Genomic DNA, 20,185 nt, shown 5'->3' with positions numbered 1-20,185 from the left:
CGGAGGCTCCGAGGGAGAAGCAGAGCCGGAGAGGCGCGGAGCCAGCCTTCCCACACGGGCCCCCCAATCTCACTCCCCTTGCCCATGGGCCTGCGGGGTTAGCCCCCCACAAGGACCCGCCTTCCGCCCGCTTTCCCACGGGCCCCCCGGAGCCCGGCGGAGCTGCACGCAGCACCTACCACTCATCCCACGACCTTCCGGCCCCGCCTCGACCCCAGAGGGGAGGGGGCCGCTCGTGTACGCTGCTTTACACAACCCTACCACCCGCTCTGCACACACCCGTGCCAGCAACTTACTTGCCAGTTTGAGCATTTGCAAAAAGTTTGGAAGGGATCCAAATCATTTATACAGGCAAGCACAAAGCAGATTTTTAGTGACCTTTTTTTTTTTTACTCAGAATAAAAACCAACATTTTCTAAAACTTGCCTTTATATACCATTGAACTGAAAATGCAGCCTACGCATATGTACAAATAACTAACTGGCTAATAGGCCCATAAAGGACACAATATATTCAAAATTCACTTTTCCATCCAGGACGAGGAGGGGGGTCTATGGGAACACGAGGCGGCCAGAGGCGGCCCTGCGGCGGGCACGCCCGTAAACATCCAAGGCGCCTCTCCACCCTCTCGAGTGAGCGTCAGTAGTCCCTGGGCTTTGCAGACTACATCCCGAGTATTTTTAAAATACATTAAAATCGGCACTCGCTGCATCAGGATAATCCGTGACCTCTCCGACCTATTCCTATTTCCCACATAAAGGGAAGGAGACAGCTCCTTCCCCGTCACCTCACATCCAAACCCGTCACTTCTAACTGACTCCCCTGCAGCTCCCCTGGGCATTTGGGAAATATCAGGATGAAACAACTCTCAGAAAAGAATGAATTTAAAATCAGTACCCTGTAATTAGTGACAATCTTGTGTAAGTAATTCCTTTTTACCTTTATGTCAACACAGCACAGCCACAAGAGGAAAAGAAACATTCTTTTCTAAATCTCAAACCTTTTTTTTTAAAGTTTCATAGTAAGTTCAACTTTATATATAAAAGCTCAGATAATAATTCCTATGCCAGGAGTTCCCTGTGTACCTGTATGAGGCAGAATCACCTCACCACGTTTTACGATATTAGATACAAAATGGTGATTTAAAGACTATGATAGATTTCAATAATCCAGCTGAAATTTAACACTTCAACACAATGAGCTCACTTGTCTTAAAATCTGCTTAAAATCTCATTCCTCCAGTAAGGACGAGAAAAGCACGGATGCTCTCTGTAGGGCCGACTTCAGGGCAAGCAGCTGGGAGCCGGGGAGGCTAGGCTGGCCTTGCTGCAGCCGACCGGCCCGGCCCATCCTCGCTCCGGGGGCCTGGGGTCCCAGAGCCCCGGGCATGTGCTTGAGCTCCGTGATGCAGACAAGCACTGTTTTCAAAGTTCACACCTAAAATCTACCATTCACTGAACAGTTTAAAAACAAAACAGTCACGGAGATGCCAAGTTGTCTTACAGAAGATCTGTTAAATGACAAGAAACAGCTAGAATAACTTACCTGCTGATCATTTAACACGTGCGTTTCCTTTGACAGCCCTTTTCCCAAATTCATCTTAGGGCAAGAACACTTCCGACCCACACCAGGCGTGCAGATCTACACTATACCATTCGATGCAGCAGCATGCCCGTGCATGTCAGGGAAGTTTAAAGACATTTCAGATGAAGTTCCATTCTGCTGCCTCCGTAACCCATGGCAACAGGACACTGCAGGAAGCTGTGGTTTGCCAGGGATTCAGACTCTATCTCAATTGTCTCGTGTGGAAAAAAAAAAAAAGCCGTTTACATAAGTCACGCTGTGAGATCATTTTTCAAGTATTTCCTCTACCAAATCAGAAGAATAAAACTTCAGCTGATAGGGGTAATTCTCAGTCAGTACAACAGCTGCAGAGAATTTGTTTTTTTAGCAGCGTGGCGCAGTTCACAGCCTTAATTACAGTTGCTGACGATTCTATTATAAGCCTCCATATGCACGAGTTTATGTGATGCCAACCTGCGGATTCGGCCGTATTCCTAAAACCCGTCTCACACATCTATCTCTGTCCCATGATCCGCCTCATCTGCCTTCTGACGCCTGACACAGGCTGAGAGGGAGGGAACCACAGCAGATCCTGCTGGACAGAGGAAGAAGAAACAGGAAACTGAGTCTAGAACTTAGGTATCACTGCAAACGGACCTGTTGACTTTCTGGAGACCCAAGGGCAAACCGCTCACCCCAAAGGACTTCTTTGCACCACGTTATGCATGTCTGGGTCCCCTCTGCACGGGCTCCAGGGCTCAGCACGCCCACCCCCCCATGGAGGGTTAGGCAGCCACAGACCTTGGGAAGCATCCTATCCAGGGCTGCAAACTCAATGCCAACAGGGTCAAGAGGCTGGGAGGATGGCCCTCAGGTTTGGGGTCGGGCCCTCAGCTGACCGCATTGACCATGCTGAGCCTGTCCTGACTTTTGCTTTTCCGTGGGAGAAACATGAGTATTCCCAACGTGAGCATTCAGTGAAGGAAGTCTGGGACACCGAGCACAGGATGGTGTTTAATGCAGAAATGTACGGTGCCTGCCTGAAAGGTGAAAATCTTACAGACGAACCATGGGCATCAGCTCAAGCTGCCTCAGACCGCTTTTCTCAAAAGATCCACACACAATGAAAGTATGAACTGACGTCAAGGCAAGAGCGAGGAAGGGGCAGAAGCCACCATGACCATCCACACCGCCACCACTGAGCACAGGAAGCGCGTGGCCCGGGGGGGGGGGGGGGGCCGGGGGGGGGGGGGGCACAGCCCAGGGCTGGGGGACGGGCTGCGGGACGCAGGGAAGGCTGCACGGAAGGCTAGGACCCGGTGAGAGAGGCGGGGATGGGAGCAGCAGCCTACAGCATGGGCCCCCAGGAGGTGGGCAGGGATGCGCCAGGCAGCCCCACCTCTCCCCCTGGCCCCTGCACCCTGCGCCTAGTGGGGGTGATGTAACAAGCCTCAGCCCAGAGAGCTCCTTCCAACCCTCCTGGGCGTCCAGGGCTCCCGTGGTTGACCCGCCAGGCCTGGAGGGGCCTAGAGCCCCTGCCCTCGCTGGGGCCTCATCTTTAAGTTCCATGGCCCACCCACTCCGCTTGCTCTCCAGGATCGTCTTTCCCAAACAGGACAGTCGGCAGTATGAAGGAAGTGGGGGCCACCACTAACAAATAGATCCCCCGGGCACACCAACACGTCACCTCTTCTGGGAATAAATCAAGTCTGGCAGACAAAGCCCACAAGCCCACCTCCTTCCCCCGGCGGCCGAAAGAGAGGGAAGCGGCGGGCAGGGTGCTGTGTGGTATCAACCGCAGACTGGCAAGGCTGAGACAGGCTCTGGCCAGGCCCAGCGGGCAAACAGACAGGACACACGCCATCCTCCTTCCCCAACCCACTCACCACCACCCCTCCCGCCCAACTTCACCCTCCAACAGGCACACACCCATGCACGCACACACACGCACCTTCTGAGGACACACTCTGGCAGGTTTTCGTGGGTGGTCAGTTGAGCCCGTGACTCTGTGACCCTGGTTATTTGCCCTACCGATTTCCAAGGGGCCTGTACTAATTTGTAGGTTTGGCCCTAGTCCCGAAGGCCTGCCAGACCCCGGAGGACCACCAGGGACCAAGAATGGAACCAGACTACAGAATAGGAAGGCCATGCCCACAGGGCGCCCCGTGGGACCTCTGGCCAGGACCTCGAGAAAACCCAGCACCTGGGCGCTGAGCCGTCTACACCACCACTCAGGGGCCAAGCTTCTTTTTCTTTTAATCACTTCAGACAGAAATGCCCACATCCCAGCAGAGGAAGCGCAATTTCATCTTGTCTGTGTGGTCCGTCACGTGTGGCCTGAACAGTGGCCTGCCCCTACCCGGCTCCATGCGCCACGGTCTCTCTGCGTCCTTGTGTCCCTTGCGGGCTTTCTGTGTCTCCCCTCTGGCTGTCCGCCTGCCCTTCTCTGCTGTCTGCAGGGCGAGGAAAGGGAAGGGACGGGGGCAAGAATCTGGCGACAGACCCCCTTTGCTGGATGGCACCTTGGCCCCCAGAGCCCGGCTCACCTGCAGGGGAAGGAGAGATTCCCAGGCTGTCCAAGCGTCCCAGAGTCCCAGCAGCTGCTGAGGCAAGTGTCCAGGACACCAGACACACTCACCATCGCATCCTCCCTATTCTGATGGGTATGTTGGCTCAGGGCCGGTTGGAGACTGAGTTCAGACCTGGGCCCACAAAGAGGAGCCCCTAATAAAACCAGGTGCAGGTTTGGGTACAAGAAAAGTCTGGTGGGGGTGGCGGTGCAGGGTGGCAGTGAGCTGCGCAGAGGGGCAGCAGGGAGAGTGCCAGCTCAGCGGGGGGGGGGGGGGTCCTCAGCCCCCAACCCCAGGCCTGCCTGACCACGTGAGCCGCCTAGCAGAAGAGCCGGGGCCTTCGATGGGGAGCTCTGGCCCAGGACCCCGGACAACAGGAAGTAGGTCCCAAGCACCCACTGGTGCATCACCAGGCTGGGGAGACCCCAGGGGCCCCTTGTTCCCTCTGCCCCGCACCTGCCCAGGGGTCTGATCTGAGCTGGGAATCCAGTGTAAGCACTTGGGAAGGGCAGCAGAGGACACTCCAGCGGGAACACAGGCAAGCCAGGAAGGGAGAGAACCCTCTGTGGCCACCTAGAAAATCCTGCTGAGAGCCCCTCCTGTATTCTGGCAGGAGCCCTCCTGGCGGCAGCCTCCCACCTCCCCAGGCGCCTCTCATGGGTTCTTGCCCCCAGCCCCACGCCAGTCTTGGGAGGGGGAGGAGCACCTTCCCCTTAATGCCCTGGACCCATCAGGACTTCCCAGGTCTTCTGGAACACACACACTCTACTAAAGGCTCCAGCATGGCAGAGGGAGATGAACACGGGGAGCAGCCCAACCTCAGGTGCAGGCTCCCCCCGCCCCAGTCCGGGCAGGTTGGAAGGAAATGTATGACCTCGGCGCCCTCTGCTGTCCAGGCCCTGAACTGCCAGTCCCTGCTAACCACACCTGGGCCGTCTCCCCAGCCGACTTCCTCCCAGCACGGTGCTCTAGACCTCTAGACCTCCACACACAGGGAGGACCTCCTGCTCTGCCCCTGCGTCTGCCAGAGACCCTTCCACACACAGCCCACTGACCCGGGCGACGAACACACCGAGTTCTCCACATTCAACACAGAAGCGTCACTCTCTCCCTCAGCTCCCTGTTGTGAGTTTCCCCAAAGCCTCCCTTACACTTAGAGTAAGACCCCAGGTCTCAGCCTGGCCCTCCCTGCCTTCTGTTCCCGAGACCTTCACGTGCTGGCCCCTCGCATCGATGGCTCAACGTGAACACTCCCTCCTCAGAGGGGCCCATCTCTGGTCACAAACCTATTCCGGTCCCCCCTGCCATCCCCCTGCCACAAATGTGCCATGCCTCCTTCCAGGATGTCCCCAGTACCAGAGGCCTCCCACTGGTGTCCCCAGGTCCAGGGGCCTTTCTTCACCCTAGTGACCCTCGACCCCCTCCCTGGGCCCTGACCAAGCGCCAGGCACCCCTCAGCTCAATCCAAGGGCCTTCCTGCCACGCCTTCACCAAATCAGAGGCACGGAAGGTCCCAGGGCACCCTTCTCCCTTCCCCTGTGCCCTGGGGGCTCACGGGCCATTTCCAACCCCCACCCGTGACAGCCATCCCTGCTGGGCTGCGCAAGCACCTTCCCAACACTGTCTGCTGACCCCACACACTCACGCCTGTCACCCAAGCAGCCTCTCACATTCTGCACCACGGAGGACTTCCTGGCGCGCGGCGCGCTGGTCCAAACAGCTAAGGAGAGAAGCCCCACCGACCTGCACTTGCCGCTCCCCGCTGCACCCGTTCTGCGCTCTGTGGTGGGACCCCGAGATCAGGCCAGCTGCATGCACAAACAGCACACGCTTCCAACTCCGTGGCCAACAGCCCACGACGGCAACACTCGACAGAGGACCTCTAGAGACTCGGGCCTCCCGTGCTGGTCTCAGGGACATGGCTCCCTTTTAAGGCTGTGCACGTTCAGCTCAGCGCCCCTACCCCCGGGGCCCCTCTCCTGGGCCCTCTGCACCTTGGCAGCCTCTCACAAACATCAAGACCGTCGGTTCATGCCCCGATCTGTGCCTGACTAAACACCTAGGGGGCAGAGACGCCCCGCAGTCCACGCTAGGCCTACAGGGCGGGCCATGTTCTTCCCGACCGGCCTCTCAGGTCACTGCCTCCTGGGTGACCGTCTGCCATGGTCATGACCAAAATGGGCACCTTTATTAAAACACACAAGAGGGACGCCTGGGTGGCTCAGTTAAGTGTCTGCCTTCGGCTCAGGTCATGATCCCAGGGTCCTGGGATCGAGTCCCACATCGGGTTCCCTGCTCGGCGGGAGGCCTGCTTCTCCCTCTCCCTCTGCTTGTGCTCTCTCTGTCAAATAAATAAAATCTTAAAAAATAAATAAATAAAACACACAAGAACTCACTTCTGACATTTCTCTAGCAACTGTCTCATTCTCTGACCCCACCCCACAAGGCCCTTCCCCGTTCCCGCCATCTGTCAGCAGCTCATCTGCTGAGGGCAGGCCCCGGCTCCTCTGTCCCATCTTCCTCCTCTCTCGGGCTCACCTGCAAGACCCCAGCCGGTGACTACTGCGCACCCCAGCGGTCAGCAGGGCTGCAAGGCTCAGGCTGAGCATGTTTTCTGGAAGCTGGAACACAAATTCGGAAAGGAGCACATAGTGGGAATGTGCGGTTCAGAGATTCATCACGAAGTGCAGCCCATGTAGCTCCTCCCAGGCCATAACGAAAAGCCACGTTCCAGCCTCTCTCCACGGTTCTACGCTGAACGTGCAACCACACGCCATGGCTCAGTGTGGCCTATTTTCTGACGTACGGAAATGGAATCTTTGGTGTCTGCCTTCTTTCTGGGACGTTGACCTGCGCTCCCGAGGCGGCCATGGAGCGTCCCGCTGCATGAAGAAATCACAGCTTACCTGTCCTTCCCAGGGCGGGCGGACAGGCAGGCGGCCCCCCCCCCCCCCCCCCCCCGGCACCGGTGCTGTCGGACCCTCGCGCATGTCCCTCCGCACACGTGACGTCTACTTCGGATGGAGCGGAGCTCCAGATGGCAGGGTGCGTGTGCCCCCACACACCCAGCCACACCGACACGCGACACCGCGGTCCTCACTCCAGCCGCCCGGCTTGCCGACCTCACCACAGCAGTCACGGCACGTCCCTGACGACCAGCGTGGCTGGATGAGCCCTCGGGGCATCATCTTCCATAAAATGCCCACCTGAGTCTCTTGGCCACTCTTCTCTAGCCGGCGTCCTTGGATGGATGGGCCTTGGGGGCCACCACCCCCCCACACCTCCGTGTTCTAGCACGTGCGTTCGCATGAATGAAGGGTCCTGACGTTCACCAAGTCGGGGCATCAGCCTCTGCCTTTATGGTTCATGCTCTTTGTGTGGGGTTTAAAGTCTTCTCCGCCCCCACACCCAAGGCTGTGTGGCTGCGTGGCCCTCTGGTGACGCTCCTGTGCTCTCTGCACGTCCCATCTGCAGCGCAGCTGGATTTAGCCGTGTTTGTACGGCGTGGGGGGACTGACTGACTTTCTTTTTCCCACGTGGATGTCTCCTATTCCAGCACCACTGAAAAGATCACACTCAGCCCTGCTCTGCACACAGCCCACATATGCTGGCACTGGGTCTAGTTCTGCACATGCTCTTCTAGTCCACTGTCTGTCTGTCCATCCGTGTACACTTACAGAGTCTTGATTTACTCCTACTCTGTCATAAGTTTTGGTAGCGAATAGCAGAAGTCCTCCTACCTATTCTTCTTCAAGAATATCCTGGCTAAAATATGGAAAGAGCCAAGATGTCCATCGACAGATGAATGGATAAAGAAGATGTGGTATATATACACAATGGAATATTATGCAGCCATCAAAAGGAATGAAATCTTGCCATTTGCAACGACGTGGATGGAACTGGAGGGTGTTATGCTGAGCACAATAAGTCAATCAGAGAAAGACATGTATCATATGACCTCACTGATATGAGGAATTCTTAATCTCAGGAAACAAACTGAGGGTTGCTGGAGTGGTGGGGGTGGGAGGGATGGGGTGACTGGGTGATGGACACTGGGGAGGGTATGTGCTATGGTGAGCACTGTGAATTATGTAAGACTGATGAATCACAGATCTGTACCTCTGAAACAAATAATGCATTTTATGTTTAAAAAAAAAAAGAAGAAGAAGAAGATAGCAGGAGGGGAAGAATGAAGGGGGGGAAATCGGAGGGGGAGACGAACCATGAGAGACTATGGACTCTGAGAAACAAACTGAGGGTTCTGGGGGGGGGGTGGGGATGGGTTAGCCTGGTGATGGGTATTGAGGAGGGCACGTTCTGCATGGAGCACTGGGTGTTATGCACAAACAATGAATCATGGAACACTACATCAAAAACTAATGATGTAATGTATGGTGATTAACATAACATAATAAATAAATAAATAAATAAAAAAGAATATCCTGGCTACCCTTTGCATTTCTATGCCAACTTTAGAATCATCTTAAGTTCAACAAAACACCTGTTGGGATTTTGATTAAAATTGCATTGAATCTATATGGTATTTTCTAACTGTACCCACAGCTGAATGGTGTATATTACCCAACAACCTTGCCAAGCATTCATTAATTTTAATAATGACTCTATAAATTCTTTTAGATTTTTGACGTCCTAATCACATCATATAAGAATAAGAACACTTTCATCTTTTTTTTGCGGTTTTAAAATTTCTGTTGTTTTTACTTTCTTAGTATGCTGAGACTGGCGATAAACACTTGAACAACACGGTAACAGTGTACATCTTTCCTCTTGCTCCTGACCTCACAGGGAAAGCTTAAGGATGCTGCGTGCTCTCGGGGTTTTTATATCCTTGTCAGATTAAGGAAGTTCCCTTTAATTTCCATTTTGCTTTGTTTTGCTTTGTTTTGTTTTTACCATGAATGGATACTGGCTTTTCCCAAATGTTTTTCCTGCTTCTGTTGAGATGACAGACGATTTTTCTACTTTCCTCTGTTAATGTGGTCAATTATACTGACTTTCAGGTATGAAAAAAATCACGTCCCTGGAATGAATGTGACCTGCTGGGCTGTCGTCTGTCGAGGGCGTGACGTCCTTCCACCTGTGCTTCCCGCTGGGCAGCCCCACCCCGCCCCTCTCCGCTCAGGGCCTCATCAGCTTTCGGCGCCAAGGTTTTGGAGGCCTCATACAAAGAGTTGGGAAGTAAGCCCAACTTCAGGGACTCTTTTGCTGGTTCAGTCCGTTAATTTTCTGTTTCATTAATTTCTGCTTCTGCCTCCCTCACTGCCCGGCCTCTACTGCCTCCAGGTCAGTCTCACCGCTCTCTCTCTAGGCTCCAGACAACCTTCCACGTTCAGTCCTCTCATGCCTGTATCGTAGCACTGTGAGCGCCCCCTTGGCACGGGGGCAGCTGGGTGCCACGGGTCAGATGCATGTGTTTCAGCATCATCCCAATCTGCCTCGACCTCCACAGGGATTCTCCTTTCAACTACAGAGTGCTTGGCGGATCGCGTACCCACAGGTGTGCGGGCCCGCCTCCTCGCCGCTGGATTCCAGTCCACCTGGCTGTGGCAGGGGACAGACTCTGTCAGGAGTCCTCCGCAGCTGCTGAGACTTGCTTTATGGTCCAGCATGTGGTCAACGTCCATACACGTCCCATGAGGGAGTGGAGAGAACGCGCTCATCGGGGGCAGCGCCGCATGTGGTCCAGGAGGCCAAGTTGGGAGTCGTCCCCAGGTGCCCGCCACATTCTTCTGATTAGCGTTGCACGGTGAGTCTTTTCTCATTCTTCTGATCGCTTTCTGTGTCCTCAAGTTTTACACGTGTCTCTAGTAAGAGTATAATCAGATTTTTCACGCAGGCTGACCATCTTTTCTTTTTAATTGGAATATTGAATTCATTTAAAATCAATGTACTGGGGGGCCTGGGTGGCTCAGTCGTTAGGCGTCTGCCTTCAGCTCAGGTCATGATCCCAGAGTCCTGGGATGGAGCCCCGCATCGGGATCCCTGCTCCGCAGGAAGCCTGCTTCTCCCCCTCCCACTCCCCCCTGCTTGTGTTCCCTCTCTCGCTGTCTCTCTCTCTGTCAAATAAATAAAAATCTTAAAATAAATAAATAAATAAATAAATAAATAAATAAATAAAATTGATGTACTTACTGACATATCTGGACGTCACCCAGCGCTCTAGTGAACGCCGCCTCTCGTCAGCAGCTTCCTGCTCTCGCCCTCCTGTCCTCTCACCTCTCAACTGTCTCACCTTCTTCTGAGTTGACTGTTTTTTATAACTCCATTTTCCCCTCTTGCAACCTAAAATTACTCAGTATTTTATGGTCTCAGGTTACCCTAAGGATTACAGCATGCATCCTCATGTTATAAGAATCAAGGATTAACTTGATTAAACTGAGGTAAGCGCCCGACCCTTGCGCCCCGCGTCCCCTCTCCCAGCGCTCAGACTACTGCTGTGCTGTCAGGTAAATTGATATATTTTTAAACCAAACAAAACATGGTTATTCTTGTTTTATACAGTCACCATTCATCTGGATTGACCCACACATTTACCATTTTCTATGGCCCTCCTGGGTCCTCCTCATTGTCCCAGGCTTAAATAGCTCCCCATCTGACTCTACCTCCAGGGGACACAACCAAGATGCTGGCGTGCCGATGGGCCCCGGGAAGTGGACTCGAGACTGGACTCGTGACGAGGAGCCGGGCTGGTGGTGGCCGAGGGGATGCAGAGGCCCCTGGCAGGGTGCCACGTGCAGAGGATGTTCCTAAAGGGCCCAGGATGAGTAAGCACCAGCTGAAGGCTGACGTGAAAGCCAGTGCCTCTGGGGAGGGGACCATACAAGGCAGTGAAGACCAAGAGTCTGGGACAGTCTCAGAGACCGCCTAGGACACCTGCTAAAGAATAACAAAGGGAAGGACAGACCGACAATGTGTTAAACGAGCTGCCCGTAGAAAGAGGCTTACCAGTGGCGAGGGTTCACGAAAGCTATGTGCAGCTTCTACATTTTGAAATCCTCAGACAGAAAAAAAAATAGCAAAGATTCAATCTTATGTCTCTATCGTACCACTTTAACAAAAGTGAGAGGTCCCAGATGTGGCAGAAAGACCACAGCTTTGCAGCCTGGCATGGCCTGGAAAATGCTGTTGAACCTGCACCTCAGTCTCCCTGTCTGTACAACAGAGATCATGACAAGCTCCTTGCGGAGCTGATCTGAAGGTCAGAGAGAAAAGACAGGAGCTGCCAGCCTGCCCTCAATCAAGAGCACAGACCACGGTGCACGGCGGGTGGCGTGGGGTGGGAAGCCCCGGCACTTCCTCGTGGGCGAGGAGAAGTGAGCAACAACCACAGCGGCCTGAGCGGGCCGGGGCCCACGTCAGAGACATGGAGGTCTGACCACAGGCTGCCACCGCGAGCCCGGCTGGTGCTACCTCGTCACTCGCGGTGGCTCAGACCCCTTCCACGCCCCTTCCAGAAACACGCAGACATAACACCTGGCAAGCCGCCTCACCTGAGAACGTGGGCTTAGTCGAGACCCCCCCTTCCGGTGGGAGCAGCACCACTCTGAGGGCCCCCAGCCGGCAGACCGGGCCTTGCCTGAGCACGGCCACGAGTGTGGCACGCACACTCTGCTTCTTCCACGAGAGCATGGGTGCTGACCACTGCTGACCAAACACGGCATGCTGGCCTGAGCTGCCCCCAGTTACCACAAGACCGTGGGCGAGGGGTCCCACCACCGGCCCAGCTCCAGCTTCCGGGCCTGCACCCTCCCTCCTGCCCCGGGCCCGCCCTCCGACTCTGACAACCCCCCCACATCCAGCCTCAAAGATGAGGTGGTTTCAAAGGCCCCTTCCGGCTCTAACAGTCAATGATTCCAATTTCACATGAAAACACAAATTAACCTACTATTCTAAGCAAGAAACAACTAAAGTTGTTTGTTTGTTTCAGTTTATCGTTATTCAGTCTGTAAGAAATGATCTTATTTAGAGTTAGTTTTTAAAATAGAACCAAACAGATATGTGCACAATCGTGTTCACAGCAGGATTCTCCATGGCAGCCAAAAGGTGGGAGCAACCTAAGCGTCCACTGTTGGATGGACAGATGGACACAGTGTGGACTACCCATAAGGTGGACAAAATGGAGGAAACAGAAGGACGTTCTGCCACCTGCTACCGTGGAAGAACCTGAGAACACTGTGCCCAGTGAGATAAGCCAGACACAAAAGCACAAATCCTGTATGACTGTCCTAACAGAAGGGGCCTAGGGTCGGCAAAACCACAGAGACAGGAAGTGTGGCGGTGGGCACCAGGGACTAGGGGAGGGGGACAAGGAGTCCGTGTCTCACGGGGACAGTTTCCGTGTTGCAAGAGGAAGAGTGCTGGGGACGGAGGGTGGGGAAGGCCGTGCGACACTGTGAATGTGCGTGATGCCACTGAGCTGGACACAACAGCAGGGAATTTCATGCTACAACAGTTCACTGCAATTAAATATACGTATAACTAATGACACCCTAAACAAAGGCGGAAATGAGCCACAAACATTTTTTCAGAACATTTATTTGACAAAGGACCCATATCCAGAATAATATAGAAAGAAGTACTACAAAATCTTTTTTAAAAATAGAAAAAGGATATGAATAGGCTGCTAATTCAGAACGGCGAGAACCTGACTGGCCAGACAGCCCGCAATGGGCCACTCGGCCTCACTCGTCATCAGTGAAATGCAAAGTAACCAAGATGCTCTTCCACTGAAATGGAGAAATTCCAGTCTGACAGCGCTCGGTGCCGGAGAGGAGGGGTGACCAGAGCTGCGTGGGAGCGGCCCCTGCGAGCGGCGTCTGGCCACCTGTCACCCAGCAGTCCGTGGCTGGCCCCCTCGCCCCCACAGGTGCTCAAGGGGCCCGTGCGAGAGCGTGCGCCCAGGCCCCGCACGGAGGAGAGGGCTCCCCGCTTCCCACCGGGTGTCCGCCGACAGCAGAACGAGCGGACCGCCAGCACAATCACAGCGGGATGCCACGTAACAAGTCACACACCGGACTAAGGCCCCGAGGGTCGGTCTGGAAGGCGCCAGGCAGCATGGGAAAGGGGGCAGCGTGAGACTCTGGGTAAAGCACTAGAACACACAATGATCCACAGGAGGATCAGGGGTTGCCAAGGGCTCAGGGGGAGAAGGGAGGGTGACCAGGCAGAGCACAGGGCTGTCGGGGCAGTGAAACCCCGCGTGCGACATTACACATCTGTCCACAGCCTGTGAACACACGGCACAGAGAGTGGCCGCTCACGCACACCGTGAGCCTAACAAGACCGCGTCCACACTGGCTCGTCAGTGTCCCGGGGCCACACCGGTGCGAGCCGAGAGCGCAGGGGGCTCCGTGCCTTCTGGTGCACCTCTGCGGACCTACAACGGCTCTCAAAGTCAAGTCTGTTCGCTTTTGTAAGGACTGTGGATAAAAGCAAAGACTCTCTCCGTGAATCCATACCCGATCTTTGAAGAAGGGGCCAGGAGAGGCGCTCCCTCAGAATTCCTGTGAGGGCCGAGCCCAGCTCACATGCGTAAAGCGTTTATAGCCACGCTGGCCACACGGAAGTCAGCGCGACAGCCGGCGTGCGCTCTGCAGGGGCGCGCGGGGGCGGGAAAGGCCTGGATGGGCAGTCGAAGCCGCCCCACCTGCAGATCACGGGTACCAAGGGAGAGGGAGGGAGGGCGGTAGGATCGGGACGGGATTCAGAAAGATTCAGGTGTATCTGCACGATTGATGTTCATTTCAATGTAAGAAACCTGATGAAGGAAAGAGAAAAACTGAAATCAAATACCTCAAGGTCATCAAGGGAGCGAGTGATACTAAATCTCTTGGATCTTCCAAACGATCTCCGGGCAGAGGTGCGTTGAGAAGTCTGAGTGAGTCCAATTCCCCGCCCAAATTTTGAGCCCTAAACACAAAGAAAAAACACATCATGTTACCTTCTTGGGAAGAGGTGCTGAGTTCTGCCAGGTGCACTACCCTGAGGAGGAGAAGGCGCTGGGGAACAGAGGCGAGCAAGACTGGAGCGTCACCCGGGGTCAGTGTCACGCTCTGCATGTGTCACCACGATAAAAATCCAAAGTTGAAAACAAAAGTCACCCCAGGACCTCCACATATTTGCCCTGCCACTGAAGCTCTGACCCCGAGGACAACCCCAGCTCACACCCCATAACCACCCCATAACCACACACTGGGGCCCCACCAGCCGGCCTCCAAAGGCTGCTACCAAGAGCAAATGAAAAAACATGTGTGAATATTTGGGAAAAGTTAAAGTGTGTGGGGAGAGAAATAACTATAAATGTAAAGATTATGCTTTTGCATAATTTTATAGGCATTTTCGGGAATTAAAGAATCCTTAGACATTCAGCTGGTGTCTGAAGACCAAACCAATTCAGGTGCATGAAATAACTGGCCATTAAAACATCTTGTTCTTTTCTCCGGGAAATGACCAGAATTAATTCCCTGTCATTATGCTGGACACTTCCCCAAATGTGATTTGGGTCCAACAAATAAGGCATCACATTTTAAATATAAAAAGCATCACAGCTGAAAATCTCTGATTTCCTGGGTACTTGAAATCCTGAGTGACCGATTTCAGGCATAAAGGACGTTCACGTGTTTTCTAAAGACTGTGAGGCTCTCCAGTCCCGTCAGCTCTCCCCCTGCTGAGACCCCAGGGCATCCTACAGAAAGGGCCACCCTTGCGGCCCTGCCTAGGAGAGCTCTGTGGGCTGGGTCTCAGCGTCCCGCAACCCTCACACACACCCTCGATCCCACCGTCCCTCTCTGTCCCCCGGGGCTGCACCTGTGCCCAGGCCACTAGGCTGCCTGGGGGCAGAACACACCCCCGGGACTGCTGTCCCCTGACATTCCTGATGCAGACTCGAGGTGCCCTCAGCAATGCGACCGCCTTCGCTTCACTCGCTCCCCCTTGTCTGGGACCTCAGGCCACAGGGGCCTCCAAGGGAGGGGTGAGCAGCTTCTTCCTCCTTCCCCTCCCCGGCCTCCCCCTGGCTTCCTCGCACCCCTGGCTGCTCCCCCCCTCCCTGGTACTCACACCCAGAGCCGGACCTCTCACCTCCGCTCCCCCCCAGCCACTCGGCCTGAACCGGAGCAACAACGAACACATTACTTTTAATCCCTCGATTTTTATGAATAAGTAATGTAGGAGCCAAGAGCAACTGCCTTTACTTCGTCTGCTCCGCGCTGCCACGGGGCTCTCGGCAAGCGCTCCCCGAGCACAACCAGTGCGCCGGACCCCGGGGCAGGAACCCCCGATCGATCGGGCCTCCGGAGGGGCCACCTGAAGATGGCCACAGGGTGGCTGTGGGCTCTTTGAACACTTGACACTCTGGAGGAAACCAGAGGCCCCTGGAGGCTACACGGCGGACCGCAAGCCCAGCGCCGCACAGAAGACTCCACGCCGGGACGGCTAGAACAGGCCAGGCTGACCGGAGCAGAGGTGAGGCTGAACGCCGCGGCGGACAGATGCGGCAAGGCCATTGCAGACGCCACTGGCAGGGCCACCTCAGCAAAGTCAGCTGACATGGTGTGCAAGCCGAGTAAAGGGCAGCCTGTGTGCGGCTGTGAGCACAAAGGACTGAACCGAGCAAAGAGGAGTGGCACAAACAGCGAAGGGGGTGGGGAGGGAGGGGGAAGGAGGACGGAGGGAGGGAGGGGAGAGGGAGGAAGGAACTGTCTCAGGAACAGGACAATCAATAGGCTTGAAGAAAAAGGCCGAGCCAGCCCAGGGTCCCTGTCCCAGACGCACCATGGCCACCACCAGCAGCACAGGGTCCTCAGGGCTGGCAATGAAACATCCCACTATGCTCATCAAACCCTAACATCCCAACAAGATGCAAAGGGGATCCGTGCTAGCAGGTTACCTGTGCAGTGTGGTCCCCGCGCACCTGCCTGGTGGCCCCTGCTCAGCGCCCTTCAGAGGCTGCCGCACCAGTCCCTGCCGTCCAGACCCTTCTGGGCGCCTGCCTCTCCTCCCGTCAGTCCTCCACCCCAGGCCACCTGTTTTAAGAGGCCACCTCTAACTGCGCTGCCTGAGGGGCTGTCCTGGGGCCCCCCTCCGAGGCTGCGCTCTTTTCCTCCCCACCTGTTAGCACAGACTCCCCCAGAAGCAGGGCCCTCTGTCTTCTGAACACCTACGGCCCAGCACAGTGCTGGGAGAAAGAGAGCAAATCGTCCAGGGACTGAGGGCCCAGCAGCAGGGAGCCAGCCACTCTCGGCCACGGGAAGCCAGGCAGCCATCCAAGTGCCTTTGCTGCAGCCGAAGTCACACTATGGGAAATGCTTTTAGTCTGTTCCTAAACCAAAGAAGGCTCCAAACACACACAAGATGAACCTTTGTACAGATCATGTATTTGCGATTCTGTATTTTTATTTTGGGAGCGGAGGTAACGAGCACATGGCTTTGTGATAAGAACGCAGTATCACTGGGAAGCCCCGGAGGCCAAGGACACCTGGGCTGGGCTGGGCCGGCCACGTGGCATTGGAACGTGCTGGAACCCCCAGCCACCAACGGGAGTGAATGCAGGTGGTGGACACCTGGTCCCGCAGGCAGACGCCGTGGGCTTGGACACGTGAAAGAGACAGACGGAGCACACTGTCACGGTCACATGGCCGTGGCCCAGCGTCGGGAGCAGACTCCACCTCGCCCCAGCTCTGGGCATGGAGAACATGGCCTGACCACCGGCAGCCATGCCAGAGATGGACCCAGGGCTGGGCGTACAGCCGGGCTTCCAGAAGAACCAGAGGGCCCTCCCGTGTGCCTGGCCCCCGCGTAGGACGTGGGAGAAACAACCCACCTGGCTCCTGTCACCTCAAACCATGAGCGGGAGGGCCCTCAGGGAGGCTGAGAGGTGTCGGTTCTCTCCAGGGTGGAAATGGGGGGAGGGCAGAACCCCACTGCCCGGGGTGCCAAACTGCCTTGGCTACTCGGCACCAATGCTGAACCGTCCCACAGAGCCACTGCGTCAGGTGGCTCGTTTCAGCACAAGCAGTGACCCAGACCAGCCAGTCCAACCTCCTCCATCTCCACAGGAGAATGTGGAAGCTAGCGAAGCCCCTGCTCATGGTCACCCAGCAGGGGCCTGGGGCAAGCCCCCGTCTGTCATTTTTTAGTTACAATTAGAACCAGAAACTCCTAATGCCAAGAATCTAAACACTAGACCATCAGCCCCGGTGGGGCCAGGGGGTGCCTGTCCTGCTCACATTATGCCCCCACCCCTCCCTCCCACAGGGCCCAGTACATAACAGGTGCTCAGTAAGCGCTTACTGAACAAATAGACCCTAACAAAGAAGACTGTTTGGTTCAAGATAGAGACCAAATCATCTGAAGCTTTTTCTAAAATGCGGGAACATAGAGAATTTAAAGAGTGAGACTTCCAGCTGACACACTGCTCCTGGTGCGTGAGACAGAGTCTAGTCAGAAAGCAAGACCACACCAGTGGTTTTCACGGGAAGAACTCCCTGGGAAGAACAGTTAACCAGACATCAGAGACCTGGAAAAGCAGAGACCCTAGGAGGTCAGGAGATAGCCAAGGCGGAAGTGGCTGCACCCCTGGGGCTTAGACAAAGACCCAAAGAGGAGGGAGGGGTTTAAACTCAGCAGCCAGAGGAGGACCCAGACCTGGAGGGGGTGTGGCCACGCTGGTGTCTGAGGGGCCAGGTGACTGCCCCCGGGGGAGGGAGGAGACCAAAACTGAGCTCAGGGGTTGCAGGTGAAAGAATTGCCCGCTCACTGGGGTGAGGAACGAGGAACCGTGGCAACGTGGGGGGGGAGCAGGCAGGGAGAGGCAGGACGCTCCTCCTCCCCCGGCCACTCCTCAGCACCCCTGGGGGCAGAGCCTGATGGGGACCCAGCTGGCCAGGGGAAGGGGACACAGACGCCAGCGTCCCAGAGCTGATTGCAGAAGGGAGGCTCTAAAAATAAATCTATAAACCTAATTAAAGATATTTATAAAGGGAGTTATAAATTTTTATAAAGAAAATAAGGCCTAAATAAATGGAGAGAAATACCATTTTCATGGATAGGAAGACTTAATATTCTAAAGATGTCAGTTCTCCCAAATTGGTCTACAGATGAAAATACAATGGCAACAAAAATGTCAGTAGCATTTTTGGACACTTTACAAACTCACTATAAAATCTATATAAAAGAGCAAAGCTCAGCATAGCCAAGATAAGTTAGGGAGATCCACCATATCAGATATAAAGACTCATTACAGAGCTACAATTTTAAAAGGAAAGAATTGTTGGAGGTGTGGACAGTGGGGAGTAGAGCACTGAGAAACAGACCCGCACACATGTGAACATGTGATGCAAAAGGGCACAGCTGAGCCACAGGGCAGGACGGATGCAGCGCTCTAGCAACAGCAGCAGCTCCAATGTCGTCCCGAGAGAGAAAAAAATTAACTTGCCAGCCACCTTATTCCATTCAAAAAGATCAAGTGCAAAGATTTTTAAGAAAAAAAAAAGAGAGAGGGTACCTGGGTGGCTCAGTCAGTTAAGCATCTGCCTTCGGCTCAGGTCATGATCCTGCAGTCCAGGGATCGAGCCCCGCATTGGGCTCCCTGCTCAGCAGAGAGTCTGCTTCTCCCTCTGACCCTCACCCCACTTGTGCACTCTCTCTCTCTCTCAAATAAATAAAATCTTTAAAAAAAGAAGAAAAAAGAGAGAATGAGAGTCTTCCTGACCTCAGGTTAGTGATAAATGCATTACATCATAAGGAAAAGACTGACAAGATGGTTGACATGAAGGTCAAGATCTTCTGTCCATTGAGACCCCACAAAGCAAGTGAACAATACAAGCCACGAACTGTGAAGGTTGCAACGCGATCGGCACGGGATGAAGAGCCAGCATCTAGAACTCCGACAGATCAAGCAGAAGAGACAACCCAAGAGAAAGGTGGGCATAAGTTTGAGCAGGTCCCTCAACAAAAAGGAATCCACATCTCCAGGAAAAAAGCCACGGTGCGATCTCACGTTACATCCACTAGACTGGCAAGAACGTAAGAAGCCCAGTGAGGGTGAGTGCTGGTGAGGATGTGCAGTGGCAGTCTGGGCGCTTACGCTAGTGGCAAGGGACTGTCGGGAAACTGAGGCATGGGACCTGGACCCACAGTCTCCCAGTCTTGGACTTGGGAGATTAAATTATGGGGGAACAGGCAGGGTAAACTCAGGAGAGATACACCTCCTCAGGGTAAGTCCTCACATTTCAGAGGTGAGGCTAGAACTCATCTGGGAGAACCTGTCAAGCCTCCACTCCCAGAGACATTTATCTACACTGCAAAGGGTAGGAGGGAAAACCCAGGGTTATCCCTTCTGTCTCCAAGGAAACTTGCTTAAAGAGCCAGGGTTTCCCCCCTCTCTCAGGAGGAGGAGGGTACAACATGTGTATAAGCTCCCTGATTCCTGTTTTTGGGGCTCCTCACCTCCAGTGTAACCCTGGTGTGCACAGGGTGACACGTAACGTGGCTGTCACTGCAAGGGCCCAGGCGCAAGGACTGAGCGCCGGGAACAGTGTGCTTGTTATAGTTCAGTAATCCAATCTGTCCCTGCTCCAGAGACCTGGCGTAACTCGTCAATACAAACAAATACAAATGCTAAAAACTCAACACGTGGCCATTACCTGCAAAGATGGACAAGCACTGCTATGGACCAGCCGTTCCACTCTGGACAGACCCCGGGAAATCCCTTCATGCATACAGCCAGAGACAGAGATGGGTGCAGGGCGCCCACAAGAGCAGCACCCGCCATTCTTTAAATGGCTCGGGGTGTGTGAGTGTGTGAAAGAGAGAGAGAGTGTGTGAGTGAGAGAGTGTGTGTGTGAGAGTGTATGTGTGTGTGTGTGAGAGTGTGTGTGTGTGTGTGTGAGTTGTGTGTGTGAAAGTTGTGAGTATTGTGTAAAGTGTGAGTGTGAAAGGTGTATGCGTGTATATGAGTGTGAGAGTGTGTGAGATAGGGTGAGTGTGTGAGTATATGCGTGTTTGTGTGTGAAAGTGTGTATGTGTGAGTG

The 20,185-nt window shown here is 54.5% G+C and overlaps 2 protein-coding genes across 4 annotated transcripts in view; one reads left to right on the top strand and one right to left on the bottom strand.

Annotated features, from left to right (window-relative positions):
* Positions 1-20,185, top strand: part of MFSD10 (major facilitator superfamily domain containing 10) — a 631,579-nt gene that overhangs the window by 276,316 nt on the left and 335,078 nt on the right. The window lies entirely within an intron of this gene.
* RGS12 (regulator of G protein signaling 12) overlaps positions 1-20,185 on the bottom strand; it is a 108,197-nt gene that overhangs the window by 58,422 nt on the left and 29,590 nt on the right. For 2 of the 3 annotated variants that reach the window (XR_004298272.1, XM_032395580.1), the window contains exon 3: positions 13,947-14,063. Coding sequence is in view for 2 of the 3 variants with exons in the window: in XM_032395580.1 (XP_032251471.1) it covers positions 13,947-14,063 (117 nt within the window). In the remaining variant the exon portion in view is untranslated. Of the gene's footprint in view, positions 1-1,545; positions 1,988-13,946; positions 14,064-20,185 lie in introns of those variants that run through there. The other variant, XM_032395581.1, reaches the window with a different exon arrangement.

This window comes from Phoca vitulina, unplaced genomic scaffold (assembly GCF_004348235.1).
Source record: "Phoca vitulina isolate PV1807 unplaced genomic scaffold, GSC_HSeal_1.0 scaffold85, whole genome shotgun sequence".
Taxonomy (NCBI): domain Eukaryota; kingdom Metazoa; phylum Chordata; class Mammalia; order Carnivora; family Phocidae; genus Phoca; species Phoca vitulina.
Note: the sequence above shows the minus strand (reverse complement) of the source record. Positions and strands in the feature narration are given on the sequence as shown.